The sequence below is a fragment of the Nymphaea colorata genome, chromosome 1 (genome assembly GCF_008831285.2).
Source record: "Nymphaea colorata isolate Beijing-Zhang1983 chromosome 1, ASM883128v2, whole genome shotgun sequence".
Classification (NCBI taxonomy): Eukaryota; Viridiplantae; Streptophyta; class Magnoliopsida; order Nymphaeales; family Nymphaeaceae; genus Nymphaea; species Nymphaea colorata.
Genome location: NC_045138.2, coordinates 9,934,220 through 9,962,139, shown reverse-complemented (window position 1 = coordinate 9,962,139; position 27,920 = coordinate 9,934,220). Strand labels below are relative to the sequence as shown.

At 37.6% G+C, this 27,920-nt stretch overlaps 3 protein-coding genes across 3 annotated transcripts; 2 read left to right on the top strand and 1 right to left on the bottom strand.

Annotated features, from left to right (window-relative positions):
• Positions 1-393: 393 nt before the first annotated feature.
• On the bottom strand, positions 394-22,259 carry LOC116254641 (uncharacterized). The gene is made up of 8 exons (XM_031630172.2): positions 21,448-22,259; positions 21,147-21,270; positions 2,756-2,885; positions 2,631-2,664; positions 2,301-2,535; positions 2,041-2,176; positions 1,845-1,943; positions 394-992 (listed from the first exon to the last, which is right to left on the bottom strand). Exons 1-6 carry the CDS (start codon positions 21,676-21,678, stop codon positions 2,073-2,075), a joined length of 858 nt encoding a protein of 285 aa, XP_031486032.1. The 5' UTR covers positions 21,679-22,259; the 3' UTR covers positions 394-992; positions 1,845-1,943; positions 2,041-2,072.
• LOC126409835 (uncharacterized) lies at positions 4,338-5,786 on the top strand. The gene is made up of 2 exons (XM_050076322.1): positions 4,338-5,472; positions 5,578-5,786. Exons 1-2 carry the CDS (start codon positions 4,338-4,340, stop codon positions 5,784-5,786), a joined length of 1,344 nt encoding a protein of 447 aa, XP_049932279.1.
• A 111-nt stretch (positions 22,260-22,370) lies between the features above and the next one.
• On the top strand, positions 22,371-24,156 carry LOC126409836 (uncharacterized). The gene is made up of 2 exons (XM_050076335.1): positions 22,371-22,497; positions 23,077-24,156. The coding sequence occupies exons 1-2, from the start codon at positions 22,398-22,400 to the stop codon at positions 23,565-23,567; spliced, it is 591 nt and encodes a 196-aa protein (XP_049932292.1). The 5' UTR covers positions 22,371-22,397; the 3' UTR covers positions 23,568-24,156.
• The last annotated feature ends 3,764 nt before the right edge of the window (positions 24,157-27,920 follow it).

The window sequence follows — 27,920 nt, the reverse complement described above, 5'->3', positions numbered from 1 at the left end:
GATTAATACTAGAACAAATGGGAACATTCGATTTTGATTAGAGACCCCCACGAACAAATTTTGAACACCGCAACACAGAAAGTGCAACATTGTCCCTGTAACAAAAAATGAGGAAAGAAACGTCCGCAAATTGCACCTCGATTTTGATTGAAACCAATTGTAGCAAGCCAGTGATTATTTTAACATGTTAACTTAAAAAGGTTAACCATTTGATATGCATGCATTTCATTAAGTTTCAATTTCTTGGTACGAACAAATTTTTTGTCATTTTTTCTTATTAAAATCATTCTATAGTTTTCTTGGATTCTTCCCCCATAGTTTAGATGATACGTGAGAATCAGACCACGCGCTATATATCGCTGTTGAGTATATCTGACATAATCACATGCACAATTAGAAAGCAGATAGGAATTTAGATATTTAAACTAACAAAGAAGCCGAACACAGCTAGTTAAGTGACGACTTATAATTACATTCATGCATACACAATCCCATAAAGGCTAATGGAATTTACATCAGCACAACCAGAATAGTTACTAAAACCGTTGGTTTTAACATTGGATGAAAACCAAATGACTCCATACAACATACCAAAAGGTGACGGCGAATTACTAGACTTCTACTATCAACAATGACCAACCATGAGATGAATATACAGCAGCATCTCACAGTATCCCGAGACAGACCCAACCCACTGAGAAACGTCTCTCAGCCTTTACAAACAATCTGTGTCACAAGACAAAAAAAAGGATTTACCTTCTTGTATATGTGCACCTCTGGTATTCCTTGACAAATTTGAGACTGACAGGCATCACACCACCTTCAACCCGACACTTGATCTAGAGAATCACAAAACTGGAACTAACAGACACCAACAGAATGACTAACATGTATGATCCTGTGTATCTATTTTGCCCCAACAATCGAAGGAATATGACCAGACAGCAGTAAAGCAGACTCATCTCCTGGTGACCCTGACAACTATGGATGACCTGCGGTAACATTAAAAGGCAGCCAAAAATTTCAGTTCCTACAAATAGATAGCATGGATTGTTAGCCTACATAAACGATCTTGCACATGAAGGCAACTAGCGAACAATAAGGGTTGTAAATGCTCGTTATACCAGAATTAAAATATCAATCACAGCTTCACCCAACAGTAGTTGACATAAAACGAAAAATACCAAGTGTAGTAACCAACAAGCAACTGTTCCAAGTTAGAATGTCCGCTCTTTTACAAAACAAAACTTCTTGCTCTAACTAGACAAACGATGCCACTGGAATGGAAACATCATTACATGGTAATAAGGCCACATGCTAACTGCATATTCCCCTCTCATTTATGGACATTAAGAATGTGAATTCTACAAAATTTAGGAGGCACAATAAAGGCAGTGGTGATAATGATCATTATCATCATGATCAAGCCGTATCAGAACTTTGGCTTTACCATTCCTAACTCTCCATTCATCAAGGAAATTTACAACATTTAGGAAGTTCAACATAGATGGTGGTGATATGGTCATTATCATCATGATCAAACCCTATCCGAACTGTGGGTTTACCAGCCCTAGTTCTCCACTTCAAGCCCTATCTGAGATTTGGCTTTTACCACTCCCATCTAGACTGACCACTCCTATCCAGACTGATGACTTCAGGTCAATATCATTCATATTCCCCTGCACTAATTTCTTTTCAAGTTGTACATTCACCATAAATTATCACAAACCTTTCCACAACTTTTAAGTCTAAATAGAACTTAAAATCACGAAAGACCTAAAACATACATCATCATAATATGAAAGATGCTGCAATGCATGGTTCAAGGACACAGGACTAATCACCTCTAGAATGCAAAGTTGATAACTTGCAAGGCTAGATTTGTAGCCCGCCACTCGAGTAGCAGTACTGCTGTTCTTAGTCCTGCTGCAATCTAAGGAAATCTGTAATAATGACATAGAATAACTGTGTTTAAAACTAAACCTGGCACCAGGCATAGATAATCTTCAGCAAAAACTACAAAAATGTAGTCAAACATACCTCAATAAGTTGAATTCATCTCCTTGCTACTTTTAACTTGCTGTCTGGTCCGAACCACTGGTACCTTGAGTAAATTGTGGGGAATGTGCAGGAACCAAAAAATGTGGCTGCCCTGCTGGAAGTGGTGATGCTATACCTGGAGTTTCAAACATGGCATGTTACAGTTATTTAATCACATGACGACTTGATATCAATAACGAGCAGATGCTATGTGACCAGAAGGCAAAACATCAATAATGATAGAATGAAGAATCACTTACCTGCAGGAAATGGTGCTGGAATTGCAGGCACAGGTGACGTAGTCACTCCATTGACATTTGGGCCACTCAATTGTATGACTTGGTGGCCAGGAACTGCATATCCCTGAACTGCAGCATAACTATGTCCACCAGGAAGTTGGTGACTCAACTGTGAGACTGGGTAAACGGGGGCATTGAATGTACCAGGTGCCCCATATAAAGGAAGATATGGATGCCCCATATAAGGATATATATTCTGTGAAATAAACACCAAAAGTATAGTTACTATCCAGTGGAGGTTGGTACCATGCATCACTGTTAGGTAGTAAAATTTACAATGGAACTACCAACCTGTGCATAAAGATATTCAGGTCCATATGCATACCTGCACAAAAATCCCATCAAGATTATTATATTGAGATAGTTGCGGTGAAATTAGAAATTTTCAATATCAATTAAGCACATATAATATCTACCCATATGAAGGATATGCATATCCTTGTTGATATCCATAGGGAACGGGTTGTTGATATGTGGGGCTTCGAACAATTGCCACACGAGCACCTTGAACACCTCCATGATAAGGACCACCTGAACGCAAACGTCCTATGGAAGGCAAACACAGGCAATTTATGTTGTATCCATCTCTGCAAATTACATTTCTTTTAGCAGAAGAGGTAGTAGATCCTCAATAATTTTAGTGCTAGTTAACTTTCTAATGATATTTTACACTTTTTAGTTTTTACAAATGTAGTTTGAATATTGAGAACAAGCAAAAAAATTTATTTAGTATTCATGTGTTTCTTGAAATGGCAGAGTTCCATTATTTGACTTTGTTAGTTTAGTTGATTAAACCAATGTTATCTGTATCGTACGATACGGACGCGTATCGTACGATACGTATCGTATAGGTTAAGAAAACCTATACGATCCACTATTTAAATACGATACGCGTACGTATCGTACGCGTATCGTACGTATCGTGCGATACACCCCCGTATCGCACGATATGGGGGTGAAATTAAAAAAGGGGCCCGAGGGCCCCTTTTTTTGCGTCTTATTTTGAAACGGACGCTCCTCTCTCTCTCTTTTCTTGTTTCTCAACGCTGCTAGAGGCGTGGGAGGGAGAGATTTTCTCCATTGCATCAAGATTTGCCGGTGAAGAAGCTTCCTTTCTCGTTGTGGGGAGTCTTGGGACGGTGGGAAGCTTGGAGAAAGAGGGTTTTTTGGTTTTTAACACCACGAAGATAAGAAATAAGTCATTTTTGCCATTGAATCGTTCGTTTGTCTTATTTCCTACATTTATTTGTATGTTTTTACTTGTTTTGTGAAGATATAATGTCGGATCCTGCATGGCAGTGGTGTACAAGGGTGAATCCCAAAGATAGATTAAGAGTTAAATGCAATTATTGTAAGGAAATCATATCAGGAGGGATCTCTCGCTTTAAACACCATATAGCTGGTACACACAGCGATGTGGCTCAATGCAATGGCTCCCAAGAGAACCCATTGCCAGCGTATGTAAAGCACCAGTGTCAAGAGCTTCTTGATGCAGTGAAAGCAAGTAGGATTGAAAAGGAAATGGAAGATGCAGAGGAAGGATATGGGGACCCACATGAAGAGGAAAAAAGTGAAGGTGAAGATATTCAGCTTGAAGAAGAAGATGTTGGTGTCAGTTTGGGAACAGCTAAAGGGAAAGGCATCATGCGTGGAGGTGGTTCTTCTGCAACAGCAACCAGAAAAAGAAGAGGTGCAAATATAAGTTCAGTTTCACGAGGACGTGGTAGGAGTCATAGTGGTCGTACTGGTGGTGGTAGAGTACCTACTATGAGGTCAAGCAATATGTCTGGTTCGATCAAGAATTTTTTTCCCAATTATACTGTTGCTGGTGCTCAGCCTGAGATTCGTATAACCATGTAATCAAAAGATATTGTTGAAGCAACAGATGAAACCATAGGAAGGTGGTTCTATGATGCATCCATTCCCTTCAATGCAGCAAACTCTTATCATTATCAGCCTATAGCAGATGCGATTGCTAGTGTAGGGCGAGGGTATAAAATGCCATCTTTTCATAAATTGCGAGGTAAAATTCTCAACAATATAGTTAGAGATGTGAAGATATATTGTGATGAACTAAAATTGAGCTGGAAAGCTACAGGATGCAGTGTAATGGCAGATGGGTGGACAGACATCAAGAACAGAACATTGGTAAACTTCCTTGTATATTGCCCTCTTGGTACTATGTTCTTAAAATCTGTTGATTTGTCTGATACTCCTAAGACTGCTGATGTGTTGCTTGGGATTTTTGATAAAGTTATAGAAGAAGTTGGGCCTGAAAATGTCGTACAATTTATCACTGATAATGCAGCAAATTATAAAGCTGCAGGTGAAATGTTAGCAGCACGATATGGGACATTTTATTGGAGTCCATGTGCTGCTCACTGTGTAAATCTTATGCTTCAGGATCTTGGTGAAAGAGATGATATGAAGTTGACAGTTCATAGATGCCAAGAAATCACGAAGTTTATTTATAATCATGCTTATGTCTTGAATTTGATGAGGAAATTCACAAATGGGGCTGAATTGATTCGACCTGCACAAACACGGTTTGCTACAAATGTTTTGACTGTGCAGGGTATAGTCAAGCAAAGAACTTCTATCAGGCAGATGTTTTCAAGTGATGATTGGGCTGCATATCCACATGCCTATAAAAGAAAGGCAACGACAGTTGTGGATACCATCTTCGATGCTGACTTTTGGGAATCATGTGTGCACTTATTGAAGATTTGTGTACCTCTAGTGAAAGTCCTCAGATTAGTTGATAGTGAAGATAGACCTTCTATTGGATATTTATATGAGTCTATGGACAGAGCCAAGGAGGCCATTAGAGATAATATGAAGGGGAAAAAGAAGTTGTATATGCCTATATGGAAGATTATAGATGAAAGGTGGTCAGGACAATTTCATCGCCCACTTCATGCAGCAGCCTACTACCTAAATCCTGCTATTAGATATCTTCCCACTTTTAAGAAGGACAGAGAGGTCGAGTATGGCATGTTGGATTGTATTGATGTATTAGTAAGTGATAGTAAAGAACAAGACGCTATCCATATGTCGATCAACAAATATGATACGACTTCTGGTACCATGGCGAGAGACACAGCAGTTCGATGCAGGACAACTATGCGTCCAGGTATTGGAAAAAGAGACTTTATACTTTTTTTTTTGTTGTTTAGCTTTTATTCTACCTTCTCACATATTTATTCTGACAACATTTTTACTTTCCATCTGTTATTAGATTTGTGGTGGGAAAGGTTTGGGCCTGATTGCCCAGAATTAAGGAAGCTTGCAATTAGAATCCTCAGCCAAACATGTAGTGCAACTGGATGTGAAAGAAATTGGAGTGTATTTCAACACATCCACAGTAAGAAGAGGAACAAGCTGGAACATAAAAGGTTGAATGACCTTGTTTACGTTCGTTACAATATGAAGTTGAGACAAAGGTAAACATTTGTTATACAAAATAGCAAATTCTAATATATATTTTAATCTCTAACAATTTGTTCAATTTTTCTCTTGTTAGGCAACTACAAACAACATCTATGAGGAAGCATCACAATCAATATGATCCTATCTTCATTGACCATTTTGATATATTAGATTCTTGGGTTGAAGAAGAACCATCTGCAATACTTGATGAGGACGATCTTGATTTTTTGAACGTTGAAGGAGCAGCAGAGATTATTGGTGAAGGAGAGGCTGGGGGAGAGCAATGGAATGTTGGTGACATTCCATTTGCAACAGAGGGGATAGAAAAAGCAGTTAATGAAGAAAATGAAGATGATGATGAAGAATGAAGATGATGATGCAAATGACGATTGACGAAGCTTTTTGTTTTGAGTTTTGAAAACTATGTCAATATGTTCTGAGTTTTGACTTTTGAACTTATGAATTGTGATGTAATTGAATACTCTTAGGTTGCTTAGTATGTTATTTTGTTTTTTGAATGTTTGATTTCTTATTTTGGAATGTCTTGTTCATATGCATACTTCATAGGTTATACTTCACACACATGAATGATGAATGTTCCTTTAAATACATTTTTCTTGTATTTTTCTGATTTTTACTAGTTTTTTCGGATTTTTTTAGAATTTTTCTGATTTTTTTAGAATTTCTCGGATTTTTTTAGAATTTTTTACAAATTAAAAAATTAATTTTACGATACGTTACGATACGGCGTATAGGTCGGCCCGACCGATACACGATACGATACGGCAGTGATAACATTGGATTAAACTTCATAAATGACCAAAATATCATTATATAACTATGACTTGGAACTTGTATTTACAAGTCATTTTTCATAAAAATGACCACTACGATAATCATGTTCAAATACTACAGATCAAGTATCCAAATTATAACTTATGTTGCACTAATATACAGAAAGTAACTTTAGAATGAACGATCTAAAAATAACAAAAGCTTTTCTCCTTTTCCTCATTCTCACTCTCTCCAATTACCCCCTCCCACCCCTCCTCCCCCCTAGCTGGGCAAGTGGGCAGGGCAGGCACTAGAAATGCCAGCAGTAATAATATAATAATATATATACTCAAATTAACATTAAAATCAGAACTGAACTTGCATGAACAGTAACTTCAACAACAAAAGCATCCATACTAAGAACAATAAACACAATTAAGGATAAGGCATACTGAGACAAACATGAACACATGTTCTGAAGCTTACTATATACAGAAGTTTTGAAACTGAAAAAAGTCATGAATATGGGTTACTTTACAAAGGGTTCAAACAGTCAATGTCCGATTTAACACATGGAAGTAAAAAAACAAATCAAACTAAGCAAGATCGAAGGTTAAATTTGTGAAAATCAAAAGTATAGCACATAAATAATGGTAAGAGTACCACCACAATTAAGCATGATCATACACATATGCACACACGCACATGCAGGATCATTTTTCGTTCTTTTAACTCAAAGTAGATACTGGTCATATTGATACTTCATTCTTCTTCCACCTTCTTCTTCCATTCCTTTCGTTTTCTCTTTCTCTCCTTCCCAGCCTCTTTCTCTCTCTCCCCCCAATATATACACACACACACACATTCAAAAAACAAGAAAATAAAGAAAAAATGAAGGAAGGAGTAAATCACAATATTTCAAAAAAAATTCCAAATTTAAAATATGGCTCTTTTCGATGTTTAGGAAAAAATGCTTCAATATACTTTAATTTTTTATATTTCCTTTAATATTTTAAAGACTATTTTAGATTTTAATCAATCTCTTTTTGTAAAAAAAAATAACAGAAAACTCAAAATTTCATAATTTTTTAGTAGTTTTTATATTTTCCAATTTTACGCATGCCGAAGTTTTACCCAAGAAGAAGCTTCCATTTAATATCGAACAAAAACCCAAGAATGACATCTGTGACAGCTACATATTAGCCATCCGACAACACCTGGCATCTGGCATATCTGAATTCTACTATACATATACACAAATCTCCCTCTGTTCATGCTTTGCCTATTTAATTTTTTGATTACTAATTACTTTTTAAAGTATTTCGTTAGAGATGCAAGCCCAAGTTATCCAGCTGATTGTGGATTAGCCCTCCAAAATGCAAGTGCAAGTGGTTCTCGCTCTAACCTTAACAAAGAACCTTCAAAAGCACGAAAACTATAAAATTTGGAAGATCAATATGAAATAGGACATAAAGAGTGCTGCAGATATGAATTCAGTTACACGTGCACAATCAAAGGAGGCTTACAGTCCTATGGGGAGTTAAATGGAATTGGAATTACAGACAACATGAGAATCTAAAATAGCAATGAGTTGATAAAGATCGCCATTGGTCAATATTTGGAAGTTTCCAAAAAGGACAAATGAATCTACTGTTATATTGCCATGTATAAGACATAGGCATAGAAAACACATTTTTTTAAAAAGAAAACGTGTTAAAAACGTAAAGGTCAGCCAAAAAAGGAAGGGAAAAAACATGTTTTTTTTTTTAAAAAAAGCCAAAAATAGAAGAAAAAAATTGTCAAAAACGTAAAAAAAGGTCATCCAAAAAAAGGGAAAACAGGTTTTTTTTCATGTTTTTCACTGCTATAGTGCCATGTATGAGCCATGAGGGAAGATCGTCCTCTATCCTGGACCAGGAGAATGTTCAAATGGCACTAAGATCACAACAACCACAAGACTATTGATTTGTATTTTCAAACTGAAAAAATAGTGGTGTGAATGCAATAACACAAAACTACATCAAGGAATCAATATATGAAAGAAGATTTGGGCTTCTATATACGGCCTCTATATCTCAAGTTCTCAACAAAACTACATCAAGGAATTTCAGACAATGATACGGCCTCTATATCATATGATACGGCCGATACAGGCCATCTATGATATGGCTCTGCTTTTCAAAAAGGGTTCAGAATCTTCAGATACCCCTTTAGTTCCTCTCTCATTTCATTTTCAACGCTTCTAAGATTGTGAGAGGTGAGCTTTCACTATTTTAAAAGGAAATCGCAAAGAAATCATTGTCTTAAGGGAGAAATCACCAGCTTGAAGGGATGGGGAAGAAGATGAACAAGACAACGATTCTTGTATCGACTGATAATAATCATGATCTTATGTATCATAAACATTATTTCAATTCTCATTTGACGATAAACAACTATGGATTATACATTTTGATGTCATATAAAATACTTTAAAGTTTAAAGTTTAAAGTTCAGACTTTGTTTTATTAATGTGTTGGTCATGAATGTTCATTGTGTGTATAATGAGTTTTTCTACATAGAACACATTTTTCTTGATTTTTCAAGGTTTTCTCCGACTTTTTCTATATCTTTCCCAATTTTTTCTGATTTTTTATTAATTAACAAATAAATTTATGCTACGTTAACGATATGCGTATAGGGTAGCTCGAGTGATACATGTTACAATATGCCTTTAACAACATTAGGTATAGCAATGCGAGTGCGGATATGAAAAATTTTTTCAATGTCGGTATGGGGAAATGGTGGAGGTTATATATACATATATATGGGCAAAGCTTATTATCATATTTGAGAATTTTTAAAAACTTCTGAAGTTTTTATCGTTCATTCGCAAGTTTTAAAAAAGGTTTTTATTTGCAATACGAGTAGTAAGAAAGGTGATTAAGTAAAAACTGAGAAGGAATACCTCTTTAAAAGGGAGTAAAGGACAAAACCCTTAAACCAAAAGCCTCTCTCTCCCTCATCATGAACAGTGGAGACACACAAGTACTCCCTTCTCTTTCTCCCTCTCTCTCGTTCCCCAAAATCTCTCTCTCTCTCTCTCTCTCTCTCTCTCACTTTTTTGTTTTCTTTCAAGAACTACATCACACTTTTTTCTTTCCTTTACATTTAGAAAGAGAGAAAAAAAAGAAAAAAAAGAAACTTACCATAGCTGTATGCAAACGGTACAGCATACCCACATAGCGACGCGAGTACCAGGACCAATCTAGCGCACCGTGTAACTTAGGTTTTTCTGTTTGAAACAATGTTTGAGGCAGTAGGTAGGTTAGGACCTGGATCCAAGGCCTCCTTTTATCATGAAGTGAGAGAACAACTTTTGTTTGTGGCAGAGTACAGAAATATCCAAAATATGTGTAGCATATTATGTTAGATTTGTAACAGATGGAACAATAGGATCATAAATTTTTTAGTTCATTTTCCACTAGGGACAATATTTTGAAATCGGACGATGCATCTAGACAAGCAAAAGATGCACATTTAATTTAACTTTTAAGATACTAGATGAAAGAAATTGATGAACAAGCAGGCAAAACAAGTATTCTCCAAGTTACTATGAATAGTGCTTCCACTTTGTTAGTGTAGGGAAATTGTAATCAACAAAGAAATAACATCTATAGCAGACTCCTGTTAAGAAATATGATTTCTTATTGTTGTTATCTCTTAATTAGGTATTATCTTAGTTAAGAGCTAGTTTAGGATTAGTTAGGAATTAGTTTAGGATTTAGTTTATTTCTTTCTTTTCTCTTTATTTTTTATTTTTTATTATTTATTTTTTTATTACTCTCTTATAAATATCCATGTAACAGTCTTTGTAAAGGATAAGCTGTGTTTTACAGCCTTTATATTGTTTATTGAATGAGTATTACTCTTCTTCACTTGGCCTTAGTGCCTTTTTGGTATTATATGTATTCTTTGTGACTGTTATAGTCACTTTTCACATGGTATCAGAGCCATTGGGCTGATTCTCAAAGCTTGTTAAAGGCTGCTGCTGAGATTTTATGTTGTTGGTTTGATTGAAGAGATTCTTTGCTGGAGGATATAATTTCTTGAAGGCCTTTTTGCTGCGGTTGCTCACCAACTGTTTGGTGAAATTTCTAGAAGAGTTTTTTCTTGACTTCCTTGGAGATTATTGTTTCAAGTATTGCTCTCATGGAAGACTCCAAAGTTTCAATTGAATGAGGAAGCTATTATGCTCCATACAAGCTTGACGGAACCAATTATACACTATGGGAAAAATGTTTGGAAATGCATATCAAAGGAAAATATTTATGGGGCTTCATAAGAGGTACGTCTATCCCTCCCACTCTCAAGTTGACCAAAATAGAAAATGGGATTGAAAAACAACTAGATGGAGTGGAAAAACAAAATGCTATGAATGAATATTACAAAAAATTAGACGATTGGGAAGCTAAAAATTCTAGGATTAAAGAATGGATTTATGGAAGTATTGAACCTAGAATTGCCCAAAATCTTATGTATTATGAAAAGGCTAGTGAAGTTTGGGAATATCTTAAGGGAATGTTCACCCAAAAAGATATGGCCCGAAAGTATCTTTTGATTCAAAAGGCCCAAAGTATCAAGCAAGGAGAGAAAAATGTTAGAGAAATTTTCATGGAAATCTCTAGTGTATGGAATGAGTTAGATCAACTAAGTCCCGAACTAGGGTTGGACTGCAAATGCCATGAGATTAGAAGAAATGAAATAGATGAATTTCGGTTTTTTCAATTCCTTCAAGGGCTACGGCTCGAATTTGAACAAATAAGGTCAGCCCTTCTTTATTCATCCTCTCCTCCACTCATTCATGAACTTCTTACAAAGCTAAGTGGAGAGGAAACTAGAATGAAACTATCCAAAGAAATGGATAAAGATAGTGTTCTTGTCTCAAAACAAGAAGAAGAAAGAGCCTTAGCCGCCTCTAGACCTGCAAACAACATCAAGTCTTTTAGACCTCCTCACTTTAAGAATAAAATTAGAAGAGAATATAAAGTTATTTGCCACTTTTGTCATGAACCGGGTCACATAAGACCTAGTTGCCCAAAGTTGAACAACAATGAAGGACAATCGCGGAATCTTGGAGGAAATTTTCTCAAAGGAGGAACTTCATATCCACAAGGAGGGCAACACAACCGGGGAATTTCATATCCTCAAGGTGGACATTACAACATTAGACAATTTGATCAAAGAAAGGCCGCAAATGTCACAAATGAAGGATGTGATCTATCATCTATATCCACAACGTTGAATCAAATCATGACAGCCCTTCAACCCATGATCAAGGAGTCAAATTCCGGAGCACTAGCAACAACGGCATCCATCTCCAACACTCCTGGTATGTTTTCTTGGCTTTTAGATTCTGGTGCATCTTTTCATATGACACCAAATATATCATCTTTGACCAAATTTGAAAGAACAAGAAAAGAATCAAATGTTGTTACCGCCGATGGAACTTCTTTAAGTGTTAAAGGGATTGGGAATTTTGAAAAAGAATTTGGAAAACAAAAAATTTTTGTTCCAAAAGTTAGTTATGTTCCTAAACTTAATCTTAACTTACTTTCTGTGTCACAAATCTCAGATCTTGGATTTGATGTTGTTTTCTCATCAAATAAATGTTTGGTGCAGGATCACCAAACCGAGAGATTGATTGGGGGAGGTTTTAGAAAAGGGGACCTTTACTACATGGACAATTTATGCATCCCCAAAGAAAAGTTTTGTCACTATGTTGAAAATGTGGACATCAATGTTTGGCACCAAAGATTAGGTCATCCAAATGTTAGAAAATTGTCTATGATGAACCCTACCAAGAATATTTGTATTGAAAATTTTAAATGTAATGATTGTATACATGGAAAAATGAAATCTTTATCTTTTGGAGAAAGGAACTTCTTCTCTTCTTTGCCTTTTGAGCCTGTTCATTCCGATGTATTGGGACCCTCTCCTATCATGTCAAAAGGAGGGCTATCATATTATGTGATCTTTGTTGATGACTTCACTAGGTATTGTTGGATATATTTCCTAAAAAATAAATCCGAAGTTTTTGAGATATTCAAAAATTTTCACATGTTAGTACAAACACAATTCAATGCTAAATTAAAAATTTTAAGGACTGATTCCGGAGGTGAATACATTTCAAATGAGTTCGAAAGATATTTGAAAAACTATGGGATAGTCCATCAAAAATCTTGTCCAAGAACACCTCAACAAAATGGACTTTCAGAAAGAAAACATAGGCACATAATTGAAACAACAAGAACCCTTCTTATTTCCAAAAATGTGCCTAAAAACTTTTGGGCTGAAACCGCACTTGCCTCTGTTTATCTTATAAACAGAATGCCTTCAAAAGTTTTACATAATACCACTTCGTTTGAAAAATTATTCAAGTATGAACCCAATTTCAATAGACTTCGTATTTTTGGATGCAAATGTTTTGTTCTTAATGACAAGGCTGATAAGCTAAGTTCAAAAGTTATTGAATGTGCTTTTATTGGTTATTCTGAAACCCAAAAATGCTACAAATGTTATGACTCAATTAAAAACAAGATCATTGTCTCAAGGAATGTAAGGTTTTGTGAAGATGAAAGTGGTTTTAAAAATTGTGGGGAGTCACAACACAATAATGATTATTCCTTTTTATTTAAGTTCTTTTCTCAATGTGATGATGAAATGCATGATGGTGATGATAGCAACACTGGTGGTAATGATAGTAGAATGGCCAAGGATATAATCACTTATCATAGAAGAAACCGGCAACAAGAAGTTGGTGAAGAAGAACATCATGAGACCATTGATCTCCAACCAACTCAAAGTGGAGAAAACCTTAGGAGATCCACTAGAAATGTAAGACAACCCAATAGGTTTGTGTCTTATGAAACTTTTACTCCATCTCATAGAGCTAGAATTAATGTCATCCACTCTCACTTTGAACCTTCTACTTTTAATGAAGCATCCAAATATATTGAGTGGAAGAATGTCATGTTAGAAGAATTGGATGCCTTGAGAAAAGCCCAAACTTGGGAAATACAAGATTTACCTATAGGGAAAAAGACAATTGGATGCAAGTGGGTATACAAGGTGAAAACTAAAAGTGATGGATCCCTAGAAAGGTATAAAGCAAGGCTTGTTGCCAAAGGTTACACTCAAGAATATGGTATTGACTATGAGGAAACCTTTGCCCCTCTAGCTAGAATGACTACTGTTAGGACCCTTATTGCTTTAGCATCTGTTAAAAATTGGAATATCTATCAAATAGATGTTAAAAATGCCTTTTTAAATGAGGATCTTATGGAAGAGGTTTATATGGAAGTACCACCAGGGTTGTCTGTTCCTCAAAGGAAAGTTCTTAGACTTAAGAAGGCTCTTTATGGCCTCAAACAAGCTCCTAAAGCTTGGTTTGACCGTTTTAATTCTGTTATTTCTGATTATGGGTTTCATTCTTGCTTAACTGACACTGCCTTGTTTGTTAAGTATACTACTGCAGGTATCATAATTCTTCTACTGTATGTTGATGATATGATCATTACAGGTAGTGATAAGGAAGGTATTAGAGAATGTAAGAAATTACTACAAGAAACTTTTGAAATGAAAGATTTAGGTTTTCTAACGTACTTCTTGGGTATTGAGGTTGCATATTCTACTAGAGGATATTTTTTGTCACAAACTAAGTTTGCTGCAGAGATCATTGCTAAATCAGGCATAACAGATGATAAGGTCACAGAAACTCCTGAAGCAGTAGGAAGCAAGATGAAGATTGATGATGGAGTTCCACTTGCCAATCCCACTCCTTACCGACAACTTGTGGGATCCTTGATGTACCTTAGCATCACTCGGCCTGACATTGCTCATGCAGTTCATACTGTGAGTCAATTTCAACATGCTCCATCAACCGTTCATATGGGAGCTGTTCTTCGTATCATCAGATATATTAAGGGAACAATAAACAAGGGAGTATTTATGTCTTCCTCTTCCTCCTTGAACTTGATTGCTTATACTGATGCTGATTGGGGAGGAGATCCTAATGATAGACACTCAACTACTGGATTTTGTGTTTTTCTAGGAGAATCACTCATCTCATGGAAATGCAAAAAGCAACAGAAAGTCTCACTATCCTCTACTGAAGCTGAATATCGAGCCATGGCTTCTACAACTATGGAAATTGTCTGGCTTCGCCAAATGCTCCTTGATATGGGAATAAAGATAGAAGAACCCACTGATTTATGCTGCGACAACAAGAGTTCTATCTACATTGCCAAGAATCAAACATTCCATGAACGAACAAAGCATATAGAAATGGACTGTCACTATGTTCGTGAAGAATTTTTGAAGAAGACTATCAAACTTCCATGTCTCCTCCGAGTTCCAGCTGGCTGATTTCTTCACAAAGCCTCTATGTTCTCCCAGATTCAACTTTCTTTTAGATAAACTTTCGGTGATAGCACCGTAAGTTTAAGGGGGGGTGTTAAGAAATATGATTTCTTATTGTTGTTATCTCTTAATTAGGTATTATCTTAGTTAAGAGCTAGTTTAGGATTAGTTAGGAATTAGTTTAGGATTTAGTTTATTTCTTTCTTTTCTCTTTATTTTTTATTTTTTATTTTTGATTTTTTTATTATTTCTGCCAAACTAGCCGTTGGCAGTTCCAACAGCTCTATTAAGAGCTGTTGGAACTAGCCCAACGGCTAGTTTAGCTCATCTCTTCTTATTCTCTCTTATAAATATCCTTGTAACAGTCTTTGTAAAGGATAAGCTGTGTTTTACAGCCTTTATATTGTTTATTGAATGAGTATTACTCTTCTTCACTTGGCCTTAGTGCCTTTTTGGTATTATATGTATTCTTTGTGACTGTTATAGTCACTTTTCACAACTCCTTGTGTTAGATGTTCTGTAAACTTAATGTTACAGGATCCAGGCGAACTGAACCGTTTGAAAAATATATCTAAAAAGGCAAAGAAGCTGGTGAGATTTATATATAATCATGGCCAAGCCTTGCAAATGATGAGAGCATGGACTTAGAGAAAGCGAGTGACAAGATCTGGCACTAGATGCTTAACACTTGACAGTATCTATTCATCTAACCATGATTGAGATCTATATTTTTCCAAAATAGTAGACCAAGCAGAAATTAGCAATGCCCTTCAATGCAAGACATGTGAAAGAACAACTTTGGGTGTGTCATTTCAGGAGGGTGTGAAGGATGCCCTACTCAGAATGATTCTTTGATTGAAGTGCTTCTAATGGCAGACAGTGATGAAAAACCAGCAATGGGTTGTATAATTATATTTATAAGAGCATAAATTGTGCAAAAGAACAATTATCTACTGCATCATATGATACAGATCATAACAGTCAAGAAGACCTTTATCTTACACTCTTGTATCTAGATGCATATTATGTATTGTGTCATATGGAGGGGTCAACAGACGCAAAAAATGATCCAAGGCCCCTTTTTTTGAGTTAGGTTTTAGAACTCCCTCCTCTCACTTCTACACTCTTGAGAGTTGAGTGAAGGGGAGCTATTGCCAGTTGGAGAGCGAAAAGGTCGATCTGGAGAAAGATTTGTGCACGAAAGATGGAATTTATGGTTGAAGAAAGAGGTGGTTTACGACTTTTCCACAGAAAAGGCATAAAATCTCTCATCATATAACATCTCTTGTTTCCACCATAAGATTTCTATTGTTTTGTAAAGATTACCATAGATTTTTATTTTCTGTAAATATTGCTATAGATTTCTATTGTTTTGTGAAGTCATGGCTCCAAACGATGGGTTAAAAATCATTTACTACTATTATAGAAAAGATTTATCAGCAAGGATCCTTCAGCTAAAGACCATCTAGCTAGGATGCATGAGAATGTGGCTTTGTACACAAGTAGTAGAGAAAATGCAGTCATTCAGTCAACATTTTCTGACAACTATGGTCTTGATGCTAATTTAAGATCAGATGTGGCCAACCAGAAAGCAAAAGGAAGAGAGGTCACACATGCAAGAGGTAATTCTTCTACCAGAAAGAGAAGAGGTACACCAGGTGGCGGGTCCAATAATAGAGCACCTAGCGGCAGGTTGAGTGCTTTTGGACAAATCAGAAGTTCTTCTCTTCTCATACTGCTTCAAGTTCTCAGTCTAACATTCTGTTTTGACCTTAAAAAACATGATTCAACTGAATAACGGAACAAGAAATGGTTTTATGACATCCATTCCTTTCAATGTATTCAATTCTTTTGGTTAGACCAATGTTGTAAAAATTGTATCGTAAGCCGTATCGGCCTGGCTTTAAGATACGTTGTATCATAAAATATCATAATGTGTCGTAACTGTATTGTATTTAAAAAAAAAAAATCAAAAAATAGAAAAAAATCCGAAAAAATCATAAATCAGTATAAATCAAGAATAATATGTTCTTCATAAAAAAACATGTTTTCAAGAATGACAGAAGTATTATTGCTATAAAGTTACGGTTCCTTACTTCATTATTCATAAACATCAACATTCATAACAATATGTCAATATCAATCAAGAAAGCACAAGAAGGAACATAAGTACATAACACATCGTAACTGTATCATAATTGTATCGTAACATATCGTAACTGTATTGTAACTGTATCGTACGATACGGTGCTGTATCGTATGGTACATGCGATACAAGCACGATACACCACCTGTTTACGATACAAGTGGTGTATCATATCGCATTTTTGAAACGTGACAATACATATCGTACGATACGGCCCCATATCGTACGATACGTATAACACTGGGTTAGACTATGGCATATGCTATTCTTTCTATAGGTCCTACAGATCTTCATATCATCAGCTCAAAGGAAAAAAATTTGATGCAATAGTTAAAAAAATAAAGTCACATTGTCATGATGGAGAGTGAGATAGAGAGAAACAGAGCATGGCATTATGATAGATGCATACTAATATATGGTCAAGAACACTGATAAACTTTTTTGTGTACACTCCGTTAGTCTGTTAAACAGTCCCAAGATTTGTGAAGTTTTGCATGGTGCCTTCAATGATGTCGTAAGAGAAGTTGGGGTTGAAAATATCATGCAGTTTATTACAATTAACACAGCAAATTATAAAGTTGCAGATAAGTTATTGGTTGTGTATTACAAGTCACTATGTTAGACTCCATATGCTACTCAATTTTGTGAGTCTCATGCTTGAAGATTTTGGCGACATGTATGAGATGAAATCAACTGCTGAACAATGTCAAGAGATGTAAAAAAATTTTACAATCATTCTTATGTATTGGCTTTCATCAAAAAATTTACATATGGAGTTAAGTTGATCCAGCCTGCACAAACTAAATTTGCTACAAATCTTTTAACTATCCAGAGTATGGTCAAGCAAAGGAATCCTTTGAGTAATGAATGGGTGTATTCACATGCCCATAAAAGAAAGTCTTGTGCAGTTGTGGTTGTGGATACTATATTCAATAATGAATTTTAGGAATCATGTGTGAAGTTATTGAATATCAGTGGTCAAAGTTCTCAGGTTAGATGATAGTGAAAGTATGCCACGGAGTGCCTCTATGAAGCTATGGATAAAGCAAAAATAGCTATCAGAGAGAACACGAAGGAAAAAAGAAAGTTATGCCTGCTAGGGTGGACCTTAGAAGTGAACATTATATATCAGAGGTAGATTGACCAGCTGCATCAACCCCTTCATGCAAGGGCCTATTATATAAATCCTGCCTTAAGATATTTGAGCACATTTAAAAAGGACAAATAGAATTGTTCATGCATGGTTGCTTGGACTATATTAAAGTATTAGTCATGAAACTTAAGTTGCCGGGTATCTATAAGACGGAAATATATGATAATCATATAGGTGGCATAGTAAGAAATACAACCATCCGAAATAGGACGAGTATATGTCCAACTATTACACAGAAAATTTCAAGTTATCTTTTATAAATAGAACTTAACCATTTATTTGTTGTTTCTCATGATATTTAAAATTTTAAATTGTGTTTAGATAATTGGTGGATAAGAGTGACATCCAACACTTCGAAATTATGTAAATAAAATCCTCAATCTATTGTACAATGTTAGTAAACATGAAAGAAATTGGAGCATTTTCCAACATATCCATAGTAAGAAGAGAAATAGGCTGAAATATAAAAGGTTGAATAACCTTGTTTATGTTCAATATAACATACAGGTTGAGGCAAAGGGAATAAGCTAATATAGATTATTTTATAAGTTATATGCACTTGCTTTACAATATATTTGACAAATTTTACTAGAAAACATCGGCAACAAAGAGTAATATCTTAAATTGATCGCTATGAGTATGGAAAACTTTGACATGTTAAATTCATGGTTTGATGAACAACTGGCTGCCATATTTGAAGAGAAAAATCTAGATTAGTTAAATGTTTTGGGAGAAAAGGATGATGAAAGGAAGCCTGTACACATCTGCAAGGATATTGAATTTGAAAAAGATGATGGAAACCATAATGAGATGAGAATCAGGATGAAGATGAGAATGAAGATGAAGAATGATGTTTTTCTTTTTTTTTTGCATTGAATAATTTCATCTTAAGATATATAACACTTTAAAGTTTAAACTTAGTTTATGATGTGTTATAGCTTATGATATTATGATTATGATGTTCAATTGATGAATGTTCATTGCTTTAAGCATACACTTATGTGTGACAATTGACATGTTTTTTTATAGAGAACAAATTTTTTCTTATTTTTTTATTCTTTAATTTTTAAATTTTACTTTTTTTTAATTAATAAAAAATTTTATGATCCATTTGCAATATGACATAATGCAGCATATCTATTGGTCAGAGTGATAATGGTTATTTATGGCACACACTTAAAATCATTGAGGTATATAATTTATTTTATATTCGTTAATAAAATAGCATCAAACTAAAACAAGCATTAATGTGAAATTACATTTTTATTCAACTAAGAAAAAATAGTGATGATGAAAGTAAATATGTTTCTATTTGGGGGAGAACTGATAAGGATTTGAATGCTCAATGGCAGTAACCGTTTCATACAGCAGGATGGTACTTGAATACACTCATCTATCATGACTTCAGAGGTATTGAATAGCAATACAAACGGTGGTTTGATTAAGTTGACAAGTTAATAACAAACGTAGATAAATGAACAAGTCAGTTGCCAAGTATCTACAGTAGCCAGCTAGTTAGGATGTGAATATGGCAGCCCAAATGCAAGTTAGCTAGTTAAAAACAGGTGAAACTTAAAGTTTGCGCTCTATACACACATAGACATGATAACAAAAAGGCAAAACAAAAAAAACATTGTACTGGCCAAAAAAAACATGCAAATCAGTGAATGGTTAGCTGACCTACAGACCTAGCCAGTTTACTAGTCCAGAATCATAGGACAACTGACCAGAAGGTCATGGACCAGTCTGCTGCTCACCAACTAGTCACATAGGTTGACAACGCAGCATCTTCCTACTGCCTTTTACTTAAATAAACAAGGTTCCTTCATATCCATCCTTCTGTCGTAATCTTAGAACACTTTACAACTATTGACTTTTTATCTCCTCATTTTTTGTTTTTGACTAATGATGCAAAGATTATGCCCTCGCTGCATGTCCAATACTTGTAGCTCTAATGCAACATGAAACATCACAATGTTTTTAAAGTTTAAAACTTTAAACCCCTTCCTCATTTAGCCTGTTGCTACATGTCAAGTGCTTGTATCTCTATCTAACATGCGAACATGTTTTGAACACCCTTCTCATCTAACAATATGAACTTTATATATGTTGCCATTTGGCACAAAGGACTAATAACACATGCTACCTAAACTGAATGACGATAGCTACAGAGCCTTCAAGTCAAAATGTCAATTTAAATTCAACTACATCTGTTAATAGAACCTTTTTTAATCCTCTCAAAAAATAATTTTAAACCACTGAAAGCCTCTTGTTCACACATACCCACGTAAAATTGAAAAATATATCAAAAACACCCACTTCTTGGCGCCCTAGAAGTTGGCATCTTAACAGAAATAGTAGTAACAAGAGGTACTCAGAACCTCTTTTGCATGCCAACAGCTAGCATCAGTAGCAAGAATCACATTGTGTCTACGATTAGCCCATCATAACGGACATCAGTAATACAGCTATTTGTAGAAGAAGGAAACGAATATGTTTCCACCGATTGCAAAAGATAATCACACGAATCTCTGTGTCCAACACATAAGTTGCATGCCATGTTTCTACTGCATTTAACATCTCGGACAACCCACAAGAACCACAGAAGAAAGTAGAACAGGAAATGCACGTAACAAATTAAAATTTTTTGCCAATCAATATAGACTATAATGTGAACTATGTGACACACCAAAAATGCACAATACCACTCAATTGTGGAATCCCAAGCGTAATATTAACTTCAAATGATCACCGAAGTTTTTTTCAGAACCAGGAATGCAGAATAAGAAGAATGGGAAGGTCAGCAAGAAGATCAAAGAAACTTCCATGTCTGAAAAATAGATTTTGGATAACAAAATCAACAAATAAGCAATCTTCCTTGGAAGAAAGAGTATCAATCACTCACCATAAGGCGGAGATGGCCGAGGGCGACCAAGGGATGCCAAGTTACAATTTGCCCTTCTACCGTCGATAACAGGGCTCGGATCAACCCACGCCTTCCTCGCCGATTCAGGATCTCGGAAAGTGACCTACACCCTCCACAGGAGAAAACCCACAAAACGAAAAGCAAAGAACCCCAAATCAGGAATCAAGTTAAATCCACAAATAAGCGCTGTAACAGTCCAACTAACGGATCAACTATTCCATAAGAAATGAAAAAGAAGAATTTTGGATGAGATTTAAAAAAACAAACAGAAACCACTCACGAAGCCGTAGCCCTTGGACCGGCCGGTATTTTTATCAGTGATCACAACCGCTTCGAGGATCTCGCCGTACTGCTCGAAGTGCCGGCGCAGCGCCTCGCTCTGCGTTTCCCACGCCAGTCCTCCGACGAACACCTTGGTGTAGGTGGTGTCCCCAAAGGGAGAATTCACGAAGTGCGGTTGTCCGGAGCTCGAGCCGGAAACCGAGCCGGCGGCATGCTGATGGCCGGCCATGAGCTAGGATTACTTTCGGGACACCAAAGACAATAAAGCTCGAATGAATTTGGCAACAATAGACGACGGGGGTCTCGATTTGGTTGATTGGTCGGTTCTTGATTGATCATTTAAAGCACGAGCAGCAAAAGGGCGGCCACCACCACTGGTGGAAGGAACCCTAGAGAAAAAAATTAGGGCTTGGTTGGAAATGGCTGTAATCTAACATGGGGGGTGGCAAAAAAGCCGATCATGGGAAGGGGGCGGAAGAGTAGGAATCTTGGGGCGTATTTGTTGTTTCGGCTCGAGCAATAATTCATAAGAGAAAGGAAAGATTTTGGGTTTTTCTTTTCTATTCCTTTGCCGTTTTGGGTTTGAGAAAGGAAGCCAAAAGAAAAGAAGAGGGAAGGAAGAGGGGATTTTGGTGGGCAAAAGTGAGGAGGGAGCCACGAATACGATCTATGGAGAGAGAGAGAGAGATGGTGGGGTCGGTCGTAGGGAGCAGTCTGACTCTGTTTTCACACGACAAGAAACCCCGTTTCCCTTTCCCCGTAAAGCCCTAAACCCTTACAATCCGACAACGCGTCTTCCCCTGTTTGAGTTTGACCCTTCGCTTCCCCTCCCTCCCCCTATTGCAACTGGTTAACGAGCCCAACCAGAGAGGCTTACTTCCCCTATAACTCCCCTCATTTCCCATCGCTGTTTCTGCGGAAGATAAGTATGACGTATTTACGCTTCTCATGGCCGAAAGAAGACACGACGTTGTTGCCCCATGGTATCAGAATAAGTGCAATCTGACAAAACAGGAGCCCTTCTATTCGTCGCAACATTATATATATTGTAAGTGAAGTCAGCACTATTATCCTTGACATCGTGCTGCCGGTTAACGGTGCTTTTTGAGATTAGAGGTAGAGATGTTAGGATAGGATTCTAATGAGATGTACTCTTTTTACATGTCCGCACGTTTATGTATCTGGATTCAAATACAAATGAAAAAAAAGCCTATCCTCTATCTCAACCTGAATCTAAATTCACAATTCAAAGATTTTATTTTAAATTCACAATCCAAAGATTTTATTTTAAAGATTTTATCATATATATATATATATATATATAATTTAAATAAAAAAGTGCTGGAATGTCAATGGATCGGATTCAAATTGTATATATTCTTAATTGTATTTGCATTTTTGGATATTCACATATTTGGATTCAATGAACAAAAAAATCATATTTGAATTCAAATCCAAATTCTGATTTCATAATCTAAATCTAGCTATACATTCACATCTGATTCCAAATTTTGAACTGAATTTAGCTCATTTTCAAATTACAAGTGCATTAGAAATAGGGGGATAACGCTAGGGTTTGTATTTCCTTTCTTCTCCTCATGGCCGCCGGCCGCCTCTCCTTCCCCAGGTTGCTCGGAAGTTGGTGGACGAGATTCTAATCCCCTGCCACTAGTAGAAAATGCACTTGGGCCTCCAGCCGCTCCTCGTCAGCTTTGGACAGGTAAGGATAGTCCTGCTCCATCAAGAGAGGTGACCATGAAGGACCGTGAGATGGAGGCTCCATTGAATTTGCAGTCTGAGACGTACTCTGCTGGTGGAAGAAAGCAGCGCCTCCCTTCAACTGAGGGCTTAGTTATAGAGGAGCACTCAAAGACATCTCTCCAATCCCCTCTCAAGAGGGGGGCCCCCATAGTTGGTAACAGCATCAACAGGATCTCCCCAAGTTGGGGACCTAGAGATACGGGAGGAGAATGGCGCAAGTTTCTCTTCATCCCAGATGAAGTGTATGAGGAAATGACCAAGCCATTTAGGTTTGCTGCCATCGGCGCTTTTTATGGAGGAGGTTCCAAAGCCAGTATGGAACATAGTTTTGTTTTCAAGAACTTAAGACACCAGTGAAAATAAGTCTGTTTTATCAACGTTTCTCTGTTTTGGGCAAAGGGTTATACCTCATCAGGGTGGACTCAGAAGTTGAACTACAACTTATGTTGTAGAGGAACTCTTGGCGCATCGGTGCTAAAACTTTTGTTGCCAGTCGTTGGAGCCCTAGCAAGGAGATGAAGGTTGACCATACTGTATGGATTCCAATCTGGATTCAAATCCCTAACCTGGCGTCTAAACTATGGAATTGATCGGTTTTGGATGGAATTACGAGGACTTTGGGAGGTGAAGTCGTCAGCGTTGATCCTTTCACTCGCTCACTGGTTCGCATGGGCTATAATTGATTGTGCATTGAAGTTCCTCTCTACTTCTCCCCCCAATCAGAAATTTTCTTGCACAGAACTAACGGGGATTTCATCCGGATTGAGATTGTTTATGAAAATATGATCAGATTTTGTCGCCATTGTGGATCACTTACTCATTTGGATTCGAATTGTACCCAGTCCAGGGTGAGCTCTGCATAGGAGGTTGAGAACAAATCTTTGCAAACTCAATGGATGGACTAAAATTAGAATTGCTAAGAAAGCTACGAATCTGAAATGCCCTGGGGCTGTGCAGGAGGCCTCTAAGCATGCTCTGGATAGTAATAGGTTCAAGGCACTCTAAAGAAACATTGAGGAGGGAGAAAGTCTCCATTCTCCTCAACCTGGCCCACAACAACAAATGGTTGCCAAACCAAAGCAACCCAACCTTATGGCAGTCTGGATTGCTGGAGAGGAATAGAGTATCACAACTAGCTCAAATAAGAAATGCCGCCCACTTGGCCTTCCCTAGCTGGCCTCAGCTACTACACACCATACTGCCCCTCTAATGCCCTGCACAATCCTAAGATTTCTGCTCACAAATCTCACTCCAAACCTTCACAAAAAATCGCAGGGAGCTTCAAGGATGGTGGCTCAGGGATTTCTCTCTCCTCTCCCACCCTCAAGAAGCATGTGGAAAAGGCCTCCTCCCATGGGAAGGACCTTGACTCCCAAATGGCCCTCACCTCTTAGGCGCCCTCCTCATGGCCAATTGACCCAGGCGACACCCGGATCCAGCTCACAGATATATCTATTGTCTCTTCCCTGCCTCCGATCAAAGGCAAACAAGTGCATAACAATATTTTGTGTACTCTCTCCAGCCAAGACCCCATTATGGAAGTCAATCCTGGCGATTCGAGTGCTGGTAGCAAGCCTGTCCTTCCTCTTGTGAAGGAGGCAATAGAGTTCCCCCTGGCTGATCCATATCTGCCTTGCTGATTAAAGGTACTGTCCTAACGCCTTACACTTCTTGTGAAGATCTTGAATTGGAATATCAGAGGGCTTGTCCGAAAGGAACCCCAACGTGCGATTTATAACTCTCTGTAGGAACAAAATCCTGACATAGTGTTTTTTCTAGACTCCATGCTTTCTAGTCGCCACATTACTGCTTTCCTTAATAGGCATAGCAAGTATAATTTTGTATCCAACCACGATCAGGCGGATGGTCAGACTCATGTTATTGCCGGTTGGAATCCCATAACCATCCAAGTTGCAGATGTTATTCTTTGCAGGGACTGGATTGGTCTAATTGCCAAGGAGCGTCATGGTTCCCCAACCTTTGCTTGCTTCGGGGTTTACCTCCGCCCCAATCAACTTGCATGCCAAGATGCTCTCCGTGCCCTTGGCACTTCCCTTGGAATTTTGAACCTCCCTACTGTTGTGCTTGGGGACTTTAATGTAGTTAGAGATAGCAATGCAAAAGTGGTCGAGCTCCAAATTCCTCCTCATGTAATGATTTTAATCAGTTCATAGCAAACAACAACCTTAGCATTGTAGACGACCCCCTACGGCATTTCACCTGGAACAATAATAGGAAAAACTCTGATACGATCATGTGCAAATTGGATTGGGCCATGGTTAATGCTGATTGGGTGCTTCAAGTTGGAGAACAAAATATTCATCAGATCTTACCTCGATGTGCTTTAGACCAGAGTGCCTTCATCCTCCGAGCTGTTAAAACCTCTTGCAGGAAACCTAAAAGAAGTCAGTGCAAGTTTCTCAAGAATTGGAGTTTGAGAGGCGAATATGAGGAAGTCATTAAAGAAGGTTGGAGCTATCAAACCTCAGGGTGTGCCTTCATTCGTGTTCTGGGCAAGCTGGAGGTTGCTCGTAACAAGCTTTCGGTCTGGAACCATATGCATTATGGTAACATCTCTGCTAAGATTGACTCCCCACAGAAAGAGCTGACATTGTCCAAGCCAGAATGGATAGTGGGGACTTATCCCTATCTGACCTCGAGTATTGCATCATGCTTGAGCTATAAGCTAGTTTAAAGGAAGAAGAGCTGCTCTGGGCCCAAAAAGCCAGAATTAATTGATTGAGAAATGGCGACAGAAACACTAATTTTTATCAACAGGTTGCATTTGGGAGAAAATCTAGGCAATCTCTTTCTGCTATTGAGGCTCAGGATCAGATCAATGAAGAATGTACCAAATTCTTTAAAGCACTACTTTGTGATGATGCTGCCACCGACTCTATATTTGCTCATTCAAGCCCTTGTCCCACTATTTCTAGGGAGGAAAACTTAGAGCCCTTGTCCCACTATCTCTGACTTGGAAATCAAACATGTAGTCTTTAGTTCTAAGGCTAACAGTGCTCCAGGGCCCAACAGCTTCCCGGCTTTCTTTTTCCAACGCTATTGGCACATTGTTGTTGACGATGTCTCCAGGGCGATCAAGGGCTTCTTTGAAACAGGACGCCTAGTCAGGAAGATAAACAGGTCCATTCTAGTGCTTATGCTTAAGCATCAAGGCACTTGCTCGCCACAGGACCTGAGGCCGATTGCACTTTATAATTCCCTTTACAAATTCATCACCAAAGTCATTTGCTTCCGTATGAGACCTATTCTTGCTAGAATTATTGCAGATTCTTAGGGAGCGTTCACCAATGGCGGAAAATTGCAAGATCAGGTTGCCATGGCTCATGAGGTTGTTAATTCCATGTTTGTCCACTATGCCTCGTCAGTGTGCTGCCAATTGGATTTGTCAAAGGCCTATGATCGAGTGAACTGGAATTTTCTCAGAAATTCTCTACTTTCGTTGGGCTTTCATGATACTTAGATTGCACACATTATGACATGTGTCTCTACAACTTCAATTGTGATCTTAGTCAATGGTGTTGTGGGTAAATACTTTAATAGTCCTTGAGGCCTTAGACAAGGTGACCCAATGTCACCCCTCCTCTTCATTGTTATCATGAAGTGTCTCCATAGGTGTATTCTGCACATTGTAAACATTCAAAAGCTTTGTGGGCCAACTCTTCCAAGGGTTGGGAAAGCGTCGGTGGAACTGTTTTTTGTTGATGATATAATATTCTTCCTCCCACTCAAGGTTGAGTTTCTCCAAGAAATCAAAAGTATTATGGCAAATTTCAAGATCAAAGTTGGTATGAGAGTTAATGATGCAAAATCAAGAATGGTAACTTTCAATGCTCATGAAGACCTGAGCAACTTGGTTGTAGCCTCCACCGGCTGGCCCCTTGCCTCCCTTCCACTTACCTACTTGGGGCTCCCTCTCTTTGTGGGAAAACTCAGTCTTCAACTTTGCCAACCCCTTGTCCTTAAAGTTCAAAGGAAATTGGCAGCATGGAAGGCCTGACTACTCTCCTATGCGAGCAAGTTATGTATACTCCAATCTTCCTTCATACCCCTAATATTTTTCTGGTATTCTCCTTTCAAACTTCTAAAGAAAATTATTCAGGTAGTCGAACCTCGAACAACTAATTTTTTATGGGGCTCTAAACTAGATTGCCACAAACATCACCTAGTTGCATGGAAAAAGCTCTGCAAACCAAAAGGGGAGGGCAGTGTAGGCTTGAGAAGCATCACAGACCTAAATAGAACATGCTTGGGAAATCTAGCTTTGCAAGTTGGTCATACGACATCTCCTTGGGCGTCCCTTGTCTCGAAGAAATATCTCATGAACCATAGTCTCTGGACATGTAAGGGCAAGACTAAAGACTCATGGCTCTGGAAAGGAATAGAATGGTGTTGGGATGCCATTAAAAAAGAGGTCAGATGGTCTATGGGGAATGGCTTTATAGCTCGAGTGTGGTTGGATGACTGGGGGGAGGGCATCTTGTTGTTCAAAGTCCATTCCTCTAAGTTCTATATCTTAGAGGTCATGCGTTTAATTTCTGTTGCAGATTTAAAGACTTCCATTCAGCATGACTTTGATGCTAACCGCTTGGCTACGGATGTTCTTCCCCATCTAAACCTTATCTGCCTTTCTCAATCTCAAGACTCCTAGCAATGGAAGGGTTTAGATTGGGAAAATGTATCTTGGCAGCT